The sequence below is a fragment of the Lytechinus variegatus genome, chromosome 12, assembly GCF_018143015.1.
Source record: "Lytechinus variegatus isolate NC3 chromosome 12, Lvar_3.0, whole genome shotgun sequence".
Lineage (NCBI taxonomy): Eukaryota > Metazoa > Echinodermata > Echinoidea > Temnopleuroida > Toxopneustidae > Lytechinus > Lytechinus variegatus.
Window position 1 is genome coordinate 10,497,740 of NC_054751.1, and position 13,166 is coordinate 10,510,905.

The window sequence follows — 13,166 nt, forward strand, 5'->3', positions numbered from 1 at the left end:
AACTCACTTTCTTTAGATTTCTAGTGATATCATAACAATCATCCTTGAGTTTAAAGGTAGCTTTGAACCCTAAACCTGCATGAACTCACCAATATCTCCAGCTCTAAACTTCACTTCTACATCAGGAGAGCCTTCATCTATGGTGGCAGTTCTCTCTCGTATAGGACTGATGTCATCTGTATCCCCTGGACTATCCAAGATCTCATCACTAGAGGGCGTTGTAGCAGCATAATCATTTGCTTCAACCGCTTGCTCTATGGCTTCTCCACCATTCTCCATCCCACCCCCTATCCTGCCGACATCACCCACGTTGTCCTCCTCACCACCGATTGCCATGTTCGAATAATCCGACGTTCCATCGTCTACGATGAGCTCCGAGTTCTCAGGTTCCAGATCGGCAAGACTGGCGCTGCTTTGGTCACCAAAAGCGGAGAGATCCCTAGAGGTGCGGTCTGACCGAGTGGCGGAGTAGAGAGAGGAGGGGATGGATTCTAGACTGGTGGAGGAATACGGGGTGGAGGTGGGTGTGGTGGCGAGACCAGAAGATGAGGTCTCTGACGGTGCTGATGTAGAGTACTGGTCTTCATCGAGTCCCGAGTCGGATGTGAAAGTGCTACCTTCTTCTGCTTCTGTGAGAAATTAATACATGTATATCCAATGTGCTATACAATCCATCTAAATCTTTAAAAAAATTCAGTATACAAACAGACAGTAAAAAACAACAACGTACAGTGTATATCAATGTATAATACTGGGAATGGGATTCAGAGAGAAATGTATACAAAGGAAGAAGTAATGTAAGAAAGAAGAATGGAAAGAGATTAGGAGTAGACTACAGTTAATATATATATATATATATATATATGTATATATATATATAGCATTTTAACATAATGAACATTTTTAATTGAACATTTTTAAATTGAACTGAATATCAACTAAATCTCTTCAACTTTAACATGGGATTTCCACTGAATGAATAGGTGTGGGGCTATTAAATTTTACCAAAACTGACAACTAAAAAGCACTTAAGAACTGTGGTTCTACATGTAAACTTCTCCCCATGTTTCATCCTATACTTCCAGTATTCCTACCTGTAGCTGTTGCAGTAGGTCCTTCTCCATGCTTGGGTGATGCTTTCTCCTTGTCCTCATAGATGCTGACCCTTGCAATCCCTTTCTTGGACATTAGGATGTCCAGCAAAGGTTTGGGTGGGTCCTTCAAGAGTTGCTGAAGGGCATCTAGTGTTGCAGTTAGGACATTGTGGTCAGCATGTTTGGTACAGTGGATCAAGTATTCATAAATCTGTTTGAAAATAAAATCAAACAAGGATTTGTTTACTTCAACAAGTGATTCAGCATACAATCTGGATACACCAACAATACACCAAGTTAACTCTTCATGTGTTACATTCACATTATTGCACATCCGTAGGCGTGTTTCGTTCGCATTTTTGCACAACCACACATTTCCCATAGACGTCCCCTGTCCCATTGTTTTTTGAACAATTGCATGTCCCGGAGCATGCCTAGCTACAATGTACAGCCTGGCGTTTGTGTATACCGTACATGTGTACCGATCGATCGCGCGTGCGACATTAGTTTAGCGTTCGACGGATTATCGCAGTTTAAAAATTACAGAATCGTTGAGTTTTCCCAAAAAATCAATACATCCTGCTCACAGCCAGGAAGTTCATTGAAAAAGGAGAGGAGAAAATCAATAAAACCTTCCTAACAAACAATACCATGGCCAGGTTTATTGTTAGGAGTCTGTGACTCATGGCACGAATGTGAATGAGACCCTTTCAATGGAGTACAGTACCTTGACCAGGCAAAAATTTACTCTCTTTTATTTTCCACTATATATGGGCTATTTTTATCAGATTATCATGATTTTGGTATCAATACAAAGCTTATGTCATGAACAGTCCAAGTGGATAAATAAAAATCATGCCACTAACACAAGAACCAAAGTAAAAGGGGGGGGGGGCTAAATTTTGTTGGAAGTATTACGAGAAAGCATTTAGAAAATGTAATTTACTATACATTTTTCCTTAATTTATCCAATAAATTTATATACGATAAGCCCAGGAAACACTCTTCAAGTTTGCTACACAACATTTTCTTTCAAAATGATCAGATAAAAAGTTATGGCACTCTAAATAACAGAGTGTATTATACTGCATAGAGGGGATCACTGCTAAAATAATGCAACAAACAGGGGGTTTACAGGTGAACGCACAAAGAGTTAAGAAACATTACTGCTCTGACAACACACTGATCCATGCATTATATGTGTTCCCTTTCCTGTCCTATAGAAGATCTATATCATTAGCAGGACAATCTTTGCAAGGATATTGGTTGAAAATTCTTTGAAATAATATGGAAATATTGGAACTATGGGATAACGGAGAAAAGAAATTCAAAGCTTTCATGAAAAAGTATAGTGAATATAAGATGCAGTAAGACTAAATTCAGAGGATGCCTGTGACAGAAAGTGCATTGAAGCTGTATTGTGGTTTAAATACTAGTGGAGCGTTGTGGCCCAGTGGATTAGTATCCGGACTTTGAAACATTGGGTCATGGGTTCGAATCCCAACCATGGCGTAATGTCCTTCAGCAAGAAATTTATCCACATTGTGCTGTACTCGACCCAGGTGAGGTGAATGGGTACCCAGTAGGATTTTTCATTGAACGCTTTAGAGCTATATGGCGGCTCAGCTACAACCTACAACCGGGGTAATAATATGATACCAAGTATTAAAGCGCAGTTGAGTATATGCACATAATAACTGTACTATATAAATGGACATATTATTATCGTTATCATTTGCAAAATGGGAAATTTTCTAATGGATTATGATGGTAGCAATGTAGTAATGGTGGTGAAAGTGTTGGCAATGATCATACATGTTGTGATGATATTATGATGACGATGATTATGATGATGATAGTAATTACAGCCATTTATAACACCATTGATGAAGATGGTAATTTCAAAGACTTCTAGAAACAACTTTATGAGTGAATATGACAAAACCTGATTTAAATAATTTGCCAAAATAAGTGACATGACAACAAGAATCATTTAATTTCAATCTTCAATTTATGTTTATATGAGCTTCATATAAAGTAATTATTAAGAAAAAAGCGGAGGACATTACAAGGACAGCACTGCAATGGACCCCCGAAGGAAGGAGAAAACGAGGTCGACCCAAGAACACCTGGCAACGGACCATGGAGGGCGAAATGTCTATCCTCCGAAAACCTGGGGATTACTGCAGAGAATGGCCCAAGACAGACGGGAGTGGAGAGCTTCTGTTGCTGCCCTACATGCCAGGAAGTACATAAAGTAATATGATATTGATGAAGTAAACATACCTTTACAAGTTGTTCATCTTTGACCCCTGTCTCTTCTTCCTTCTTGGTGACCCCAAAGCTGCCCTTCAACCCTTGTTCCTTCGACCTCTGGATGACCAGATGAGGAACGGTGTAACGCAAGCACAGCAGGACACCCAGGTGGATCTGAACTGGAAAACTCTCCTTCACTGGTATTACAAACACTGAAAAGGAAATAGAATATTTGAAAACCTTTTAATCTGATGCACTATATTCTAAAGTAGATCGACCTTTTTAAAGGGGATACCCAATCAATGAGAAAAAAATCTATCAGATGTTTATGATTATATACCCTATTACTGCATTGCATTAATTTAAGAACTAATCAATTAATAACTCTTCTTGTGATTTTGATGAAGTCTTGGCCATCAAGTCATGGGGACACTTTGCAAAAACAGGTGCAATCAAATGCAACTCCATAAATTAAATGCAATTTGATCTTTAACCAATCAGAAGTGCATATTTTAGAAATGTGATCAATCTTCCTATTTATGTTTAAACACAATTGTATCTCCGACAAGCCCCTGGCATGTCTCCATGATGACTGGATAGAAACTTACTGAGGAGAGCTTGCACAAGCCACGAGAAGTAGAGAGCTGGTTTGCGACCGTATTGACAGATAAGTACAATACACCTTGCTGCTGTTCTTCTTGTAGTGGCTGACGTATGCTTGAGGTTTGGAAACAATACCTTCATCAGGTTCTGGTAGATAAGATTTGAAATTAAGATAATCTCCAATGCATCCTTTAGGAGACACTTTTGTGGTATATTTTGATTGTAAAAGCTAGCAAATAAGTGTTTTTATTACATATTCAGTGCAATATTTGTTTGATTTTTCTATTTTTATTCAAATCAACTTGATGATGGGATAGACTTATACCCCTTTCATAAACCCAATTATGCGGCTAATAGCAGCATAATTTGGTCGTAAAATCGGAGGAGGACCAGAGTTATCCGCATTATTTTGATGCTGCAATTATCCGCATAATAGCAGCATCGGGACCAGATTTTGACTTTATGAACGCATTTCGAAAGTAATGCGGATAATTGCTATGGAGCGGTCACAAGGTCACCCTTTTCACACGCAACTGCATCGGAGGGGGTGTGTGCTTTTGTCATGACGATTATCCGCCTTTTTCAGGACGGGCGCTCGTAAAAATAGTACAGATTATTTTTGGAGTTTATGAACGTAATTTTTATTGAATTATCCGCATTACTCTAAGGCGGCTAATTGGAGGATGGGTTTATGAAAGGGGTATTTAGAATGTAATGATGATGATTGAGGGCCCATGGTAGAAAATTCACTATCATGGTATTTTTACAAAAGTAAATTCCATGGAATCTTTCAATTTTAAATGGCTGTTGAGCTATGGTGCTTACCAATGCATGGCAAAGTTACCATAGTGTAGTAAATTTTATGGAAAAGATAGTAATGAAATAATTATATTGACCCTGCATGGCCCTAGAAACAGAAAGCAACATTTAATCAGAGATTTTAAAAGAGATGCTATGTATGTATGGAGAAACTAAATATGTTTACAGAGAATACTTGAATTTTAAGTTAACGAAATAAAATGAATGATTACCTTGACTTCAGTGTCCGTGAGGAAAGATCCAAGGACTGGAAGAGTTTTGATGAGGAAATTCATCAAGGCCTCCTGTTGGTAAGAAAATAAGAATTTAATGTATTCCACATTTATATGGCACAAAATACCACAGAGCCCCTTCATGCTACAGTCATACCAATAAAAGTGACTGCGGATCAATCAAACATTATTATAATATGATATTTTGATTGGCATATCATTGGCCAGTTCAGAGCTAGTTTCATTGGTATGACTGTAGAATAACACAGAGCTTGACAAATCATCGGCGGTCATCCGAACTTTCGTATCACACATACAACGGTGCAAACCCATTTCAGAGAAAATCTGCTTCAAAGTTTAAAATTTTCTCCAGCTTTACAACATATTCATTGCTATAAAAATACATGGTTGGAAATACCAGGACAATTGCTCGACAATGGTATCCTTATTTTTACACAAAACCAAGGATCAGAGAAAATATCACAAATGAGCTACATGCTTGTAATTTCGGTTAGAGTTGTATATATTTCCCCTGTACAAAAACGCCATAGGGAATACAACAACCCTGACCGCGATTTTAATGCGCGCGGTCAGACAAAACGTCGTATCACTTTTCATGTGCAAAGTGAATGCAGTGCAGATGGCCGATACGACAGTTTGGCTGACCGTGCACATTCAAATCATGGTCAGTCAAAACGTCATATTGCTCTGCTACTGTACCCATTTCCAATGGGATTTGCACATTTTATTAAAAATTTGTACGGCATCCCCGTGAAAATCCCCTCATATCTAAGAAACTAAAATAAATTGCTGCCTAGAAATTTAGTAATGAATAGAATAGGACTTGTACTCAAAATTGATTTTTTGACCAAAATTGACTGATACGACAGTTTGGATGAACGCCGACGAATTGATTGTATGGGTAATCTTAATGCTCAATTGCATTGAGCACTACTTGTATGTGCAATCAAAATACAAATCAATGATGAGGTCAATTTCTTGGCTTTGTGTTATGAACCCCAGCCAGGATTATAATTCATGTGAACTGATTCACATCCAGCAGAGAGGATAACTCAGCAATCATTGCTTTACTTAACACCTTCTTCACTTGCATTTAGTTTTCCACAGCTCACTGTTTACTTCATTTGAATAAGCATATACAGTGCGTATCAAAAAAAAGGTTACACTTACAAAAAGTCCTGTAAAATTATACATTTGTAATATCCTGAAGATTTTTTCACATTTTAACTTTGGTACAGATCCATTTAAGCAAATGACGATATAACTGTCGAAAAATATTTCCGCTTGAGTGGGTACCACTTACTTTTGAAAAGTGAAAAATGATTCGCGCAGAACTTGGAAATAGTTATGCGAATAAAAGTAGACCTTAATCATGAAGAACATGTTGAATTTAGCTAGTAAAATTGATTTGAAGATATCTTTTACCTTTTTAACTTGTTTCCTTGCCCAAAACACTTCGAAGAGTGCATTGCGCCCCACCCCACTCCCCCACCCTCAGAGGCCATCGTGACGATATTTGATTTACACTGAGCTGTGATTTACATGAAATGGCTCAGGCTTGATTTTCATTTTGTTAATCATTGTCAAGCTTGGAAAAAGTGTGGAGAAGCAAGTATTAAATGACAAATGAAATGTAAACCCACTTTAAATGATAAAAACTTAGTGAAAAAAATGTTGGAGATGTCTGATATAAACTTTTGTTCAAACTTAGTTATTTGCTCAGATCCAGCTGGCACAAAAAGGGTAAAGGTTGTGCTTTTTAAGTGTTGAAATTTCAATTTTGGTGGCAAAATTGTCACAAAATGCTTGAATGTATCCATTTATTACAATTGACAAAAAGTGCAATTAGAAATGTATGAGAAATGTTTCGCAGGGCAAGTTTGATTTCGCCCTTTCCCCTTGACACAGTGTGAAAACGAGCATTTCTGCGCAAACAGATTTCTGCGAGCTTTACAATAATGGACAGTACTCACTCAAGTGTAACATTCTGTCATAACTTTTACTTTCATTGGATAGATGAGACCTAAACCCAAGATTATATGTGAAAAAATTACCCACATGTTGTATATTTTTCAATTCCCATTGCTTTTTCAAAGTGTAAACTTTTTTTGATACGCACTGTAGAGCAGATTTACTTAAGATCGCCATTCCTTCTAAAGTTCAACAATGAAAACTAAATGCTAAAACACTAAGGCCCGTATTCTGACGTCGGGTTTAACTTAGACTACGTTTTAAGTCTGTGCTAAAATTATGGGGAGCCAAAATTTTGTTTATATTGTATAATTCTTATGTTTACTATTTTGTGTCATTTTGCTTTTATAATGAAGAAAAAAATATCTAAAAATACTTCAGTTATCATTCCTAGACAATGATGACCAACAGGGTGTCATATGAGTTAATAAATTGGATGTGTACTGCTAGGGATTTGTGCCCCCAATTGGCTCTCCATACTTAAACCACAATTTTAAACCAGGGTTTGATTTAAACCAGAGTTCAGAATACAGGCCTAAGGCAAAAACAGGTCAATTCCCCAGATACAGTTTGTATCCCATCAAGGACACATACTGCTGACATGATTCCCACAAAAAAAAAAGAAATCACCAAAGAGCACAGCGCCACTGAAGGAGATATACCAGAAGGGAACTTCGCCCGAAAGTCATTCTCCTCAACTCTCAGTAGCTGGAGGAGAGGGGAGCTGGCTCTCCTTCCAGGGTGATATCATATAATGTGTTATAACCCCATTCTCACCTGAACAATATCTTCAGGTCTCCTTGATATCCTAGCAATACTTGGTAGGAGATTGATGACATAGGGTCTGCATTTCTGTGGCCGGATCAGGTGGGCCATCTCTGCAAATCGCCATAGGGCTGCACGAAGACTTCGAGAAGGTCCATTCTAGATGTATATACCATACATTACATTAGCTACATTAAGCTCTATGATTAAAAAAACATTTTTTTTCTTTATACTTTTTTCATTTATTGTTTTAAACTGTAACAAATGGTATATAGTTTTGAATGTAACTGTGTAAAAAAATCCTTAATCTTTTCCTCTTAATCATTCACATTTATCTAAAATGAAATAATTCGGAGAAACTTTTTTAAATCTACACAATCAAATCTATGAACTAACTTTCTGAGCACTTGAAACATAATCAACACCTACCTTCTTAATTTCTTTGTACAGCTCTAACTGCAGCCGACCTAAACTGCTTTCCATGCAAGCCTGAAATTAAAAACAAAGAAAAACAAAAGAAAATACATGATTCAACCTTACTGAAATAATAAACAAGTCTTGAATTATAATAAAAATTTGATTTGCTGATAATGTAAGTGTATACAAATAATGCATGCAGCCGAGTGCGTCAGTGGAAATGCAGAGCATGCAAGGTTTCTTTAGATACATGTAGGTGCCGCACTGTGCACGAGCCGCTGGTGGCGAGTGCCCAGTGTGCACCATCTGAAGAAACTGAGCTTTCTCTGCATTTACTTTTATGCACGACAGAGCAAGTGCATTATTTGTTTTATAAAATAGCAACACAGAAACAAATTTTTAAAAAGTTACAGTACAGTTTTGTTGGACTTCTCCCGGGACTTCTACCGCACTGGTTTGCTTGAGCGTGCAATGTCAATTTTCGTTGCGCACCTTTTGCACTGCCATGCAGTGCACAACAAAGTTGAATGTCATGTGACGCGTATTGGCCAATCGCGATCCTTGAAATAATACAACTATTTCATAATATGTAAAATTATTACTGACTGCAAGGTCTTACAAAAGAGTAATCAAAATATAAAATGGTGAAGGGTAATAATTATGTGTAAGTAATCATCCCGGGTACAAAATAGTTGATCAAGATCAGAGAAGGCATTAATGATAATACCCACACAAGATCCCTTTTGATTAGATCTTAAATTTCTGAGGCAGATACTAATGCTCAAAATAATGATGTGTATATTTTTTAAATCAAAATGTGGTCTCAATCCTTGTTGTGTCATAAATCACTATCATCTCCAAACAATTATCAGTCATAATAATTCAATTAAGTAACATAAAATTACTTGTTAGGAAACATAAATGTGTGGTTGCTCAAATGCTCTTAATCCAATCAATTGGCCACGATCCATATCATCATCTTAAAAAAAAAAAACATTGGAATAATTCTAAGATTGTATAATATCATGATTTAAGATGATTGGTCTAAATTGCGAGTTGATCCAACCATTATTTTAAGTCAAGACTCACTAGACCAACTGTCATTAAGTCTAATGCCTACATGGTCTAATTTCTATTTCGTCTATACTGTCACACACTTGGTCAAATTAAAATTTGTTTCATAAGCAATTCATCTAATCATACAGGATAAGTGGCATTGATTAGACCAAATAATTTGTATACAAACTGATTGTAGATGAACTTGGTATAGACCAAGTAGGATGAGACCGAACATGGGTGTATACCAAGAGGCTAATTAATTACCATCATCATTACCTTTATGACTTTGTTGAGACACTCATCTGCTTTCAGTCTGATATCTGATTCATTATCATTACATGATGTCAGAAATATCTCCATAGCAATCCCAAGAAATTTGGGGAACTCTCCGAGAGTTCTATATTGAGAAATTAGGAAAAATATTCAGATGATCTACAAAGTATTATTTTCAAGAATTCATTGTTAGTCATGGATAAACCTTTCCTTACGATTACTTTTGTTGTCAAAATGTGTATGACTCGAATTGCTGAAGAAAATTTTTGTATCAAAAAGCACTTTCAAAATTTGATGCATTACATGTATACAAATGGTGTATCAAAGTGTTATATCTTTTCTTGGGACTCCCAAGTCTACGCCAAAATTAATACCAAACAATTCAAGATAAACATATAATTACTGGGCAACACACAAAACTTTACTTCAAATATTTGAGGGGTAACATACATGTATAGAGAAGAAAAGCACAGCTAAATACAATTCTAAACTTTTTAGCTAATTAATAGATTCTAAGATACAATTCATACCTGAAATTAGCAGTGGAAATCCCTTCTGCAATGACAGTCAGGTTTGCAATGTAATCCTTCTTGGTTAGTGTTACATCTTTTTTCCTAGAAAGAAGCAAAAGACAAGGAATAACACAATAGCATGGAAAATGGAACAAAGCAGTGTACTGGTAAACCAGTGCCTTCTACTTATTTGATGTCATGTCAGTCTAGCGTTTGTAATTCTTGTTTACCTGTTCTATTTATCTCATTCGTATTATTCTATTTATGTTTTATTACATTTGAAATGATCTTTTCATATCTTTTTATATTCTTATATTATATAATATATTCTAATATTCTTGCATACTTTGTATTATGTAGTGCTGTAATGTGAACAGGGTTCTGAAATAGTTATCTATAGATTTGTACTATTTTTGATCATCCTCTCGGTAAATTGCCAATATGTCTAATGAAAACTTGTCTACTCACCACATGGTCTACATTCATTTAATCTAATGCCATTCCATCCTTCAACATTTCCTCTTCAAATCCATTTGGTCCCATCATCACTTCGTCTAATCACCATTTTGTCTATGACCAACCAGTTGGTCTAATATCCATTTCATTTTCATTCATTTTGCACAATTAGACCAAACGGTATATGGACTAAATGGCTATTGGACCAACTGGTTATTAGACAGTATGGCATTAGACTAAATGAAAGTAGACCATGTGGTGAGCGGATGAACTGACGATACACCAAATGATAGTAGAAGAGTTGGCAATTGGACGAATTGGCAATAAACGAATCGGAAATAAACCATCCCCTCACCTACATGTATGTTACATGTAGTCATCAAAATTCAATTTTTCTTCCATCACCTTCTTTGCATTCTTTCCGCCATACCACACTCACCCTTCCATCCTTGTCTCTCTTGTTCATGTTCACACATACTTCACAGTAGTCAAGTTCTTATTCTCTCATTGGTTCTTTCAACAGACTTACATGTAGGTTCACCAATATTCAGTAGCAGCTATTTATGTTCTATGTATATTAATAAATTTCTTTTATTGGTTGTCTGTGCTTTATTAGAATATTCATTGTTTCTCTTTGTCATGCAAACCAAGTAGACATGTATGCAAAGTATACTACCAAGGTTTAAATTGTGATCTGGCTCAGGGCACATCTATACAGGCAAACAAGGGGTGAACACGTGCATGATGTACAACTCTGTTGGGATAGACCATGCCCAAATGTTAGACCAAGGCCACCCTACAATTATTTGCATATTGGTGGAAGCATTATAAGACATTGTTATATTAAGCAGTCTCTAGATTCTATTTCATTGTATTTTTGTTTACCTTGTATTAGTTGTATGGCGATGGCGATTTAAACATCTTATTGGTAAAACATTGGTAAGTTTATTTACATCCCATCTTCTCATACATTTCTTGGGGGTTTTTTATTTACATTGTTTTAAAAATGTAATCAATGCATAGATGATGGAAATGAAGTTCTAGCCCATTAAGGCCTACATGATCTAGGGCTAGAACTTTTATGTAAGGGGGGTAGAAATCTCAGGGGCGAAAGTGGCAATTCTGACCCTCCTACTAGTATATGGGCACAATTCCTGGCTCCGCGAGCTCCGTGGTCGTGAAATATCTAATTTAGTAAATGCTTTTTTACTCCTGGCAAAGGCAAAAGCTAGTGCAATATCATTTCATACACTGTCTAACAACAAGGCTCACAACAGTCACAGTCATGACAGTCACGCCTACGATTGCTTGGCATTGCAATTTGCATTCATTGTGCATTCTGCCATTCAATTGATCCCCTCACACATTCACAATCTCCATTCAATCACAGTGCAGTGACAGTCAGTCAGTGGGAGTGATTCTCGATACTCACTTTGCATCTTTGCCAGTGCTCGTCGTATCGTCGACTGATGTCGAGCTCTGCTGGTGATTTTTCAAGGCCTCAAAGGATCTGGCCAGCTTCTCCATGTTTGATACACTGACCGCTCGATTCATGATGACCGGTTGTTGTCAGAATTCACTAATTATCTTGAAATTTCCACCATCATCGCAAGCAAATTCATCGGCAATCAAATAGCTAATCATCTTCAATCGTAAGAGGGCGGCAGATATCTGATTCGCATTTTGTTGATGCAAATTTATTGTATGGTGAAAATGCTCGTAAATGTATGATGACAATTTAAAAAGCAAGATGAGTTCTCAGTTTTACATAAAAACTTGAGTAATTTTTTTTCTTCAAATATAACTTAGATAGTGGGACTATATCATAGAATATAGATAGAGATATGGAGTACATCTGCACATCACCACGAAAAAAAATGGGCGTGTGCTCTCTGTACTTTTTAACCCCTAAGGGGCGTGAACATCATTCTAGGTCTCGCAACCCCCCCCCCCCCAAAAAAGGGGGGAATTCAGCTGTGTGATATTGAGACACAACAAACAATCTTGTTATTTTTTTTAGACTTTTGGACATATTAAATCACAACAAATAATAAGTTATTAATCGATTTTTTTTATGATTGAATGATAGGCCATTTGCCGTTTGTATCCATCACATTTCGGCTCTTGACACAACGAACTTCTCAAACTATCTATTTGTCTATCTATATTCAGGAAAATTAATTTTGATATTATTTTATTAATTAGTCCTATACATTTCATTATAATTGTATTATTTTATGAGAATCACGAAGTTATTCCATTATTTATTTGCCTGTGATATTCGGTGAATTTCAATAGAAACATACGTAACTGGACATGAGAAACAACTATCTATCTATATGTATATTAAAAAAATCAAACTTGTTTCGATTTCTGACATAATTATAATGGAAGAGCTAGCTCCTCACAGTGTAGAACACATCATTAAAGGATCAACTTATACGCTATGAAAAAAGTTGGCCTACCACATTCTTGAATTATTTGTATTTTCCTTCATGGATATTGCATTAGTATGAAAATTTAATGTGGTATGTAGGAAAGGAAGAGAGATGATTATTGAATGTCAAGACCTTGATTGATGCTGTGTATTTTCTGTAAACTGAATGGCGGCGTTCCACAGTCGAAATGAGACCCAAGCTTGTTTTACTAAAAATACATAGATTCGCGTTCTTTTCTTTTTCCTACACTGCAAAAACTCTGGTGTTGAT

General features: G+C 36.5%; 1 protein-coding gene across 2 annotated transcripts in view; it reads right to left on the reverse strand.

Annotated features, from left to right (window-relative positions):
* The window catches only part of LOC121425579 (huntingtin-like), a 56,962-nt gene extending 44,854 nt beyond the window's left edge, over positions 1 to 12,108 (reverse strand). The window contains exons 1-10 of one of the 2 annotated variants that reach the window (XM_041621672.1): positions 11,891 to 12,108; positions 10,021 to 10,104; positions 9,494 to 9,614; positions 8,171 to 8,230; positions 7,754 to 7,900; positions 4,985 to 5,056; positions 3,959 to 4,100; positions 3,381 to 3,562; positions 1,095 to 1,305; positions 90 to 626 (exon numbers count right to left, since the gene is read on the reverse strand). In XM_041621672.1, the coding sequence (XP_041477606.1) occupies positions 90 to 626; positions 1,095 to 1,305; positions 3,381 to 3,562; positions 3,959 to 4,100; positions 4,985 to 5,056; positions 7,754 to 7,900; positions 8,171 to 8,230; positions 9,494 to 9,614; positions 10,021 to 10,104; positions 11,891 to 12,012 (1,678 nt within the window). In that variant the 5' untranslated portion in view covers positions 12,013 to 12,108. Of the gene's footprint in view, positions 1 to 89; positions 630 to 1,094; positions 1,306 to 3,380; positions 3,563 to 3,958; positions 4,101 to 4,984; positions 5,057 to 7,753; positions 7,901 to 8,170; positions 8,231 to 9,493; positions 9,615 to 10,020; positions 10,105 to 11,890 lie in introns of both variants that reach the window. The other variant, XM_041621671.1, reaches the window with a different exon arrangement.
* Positions 12,109 to 13,166: the final 1,058 nt, after the last annotated feature.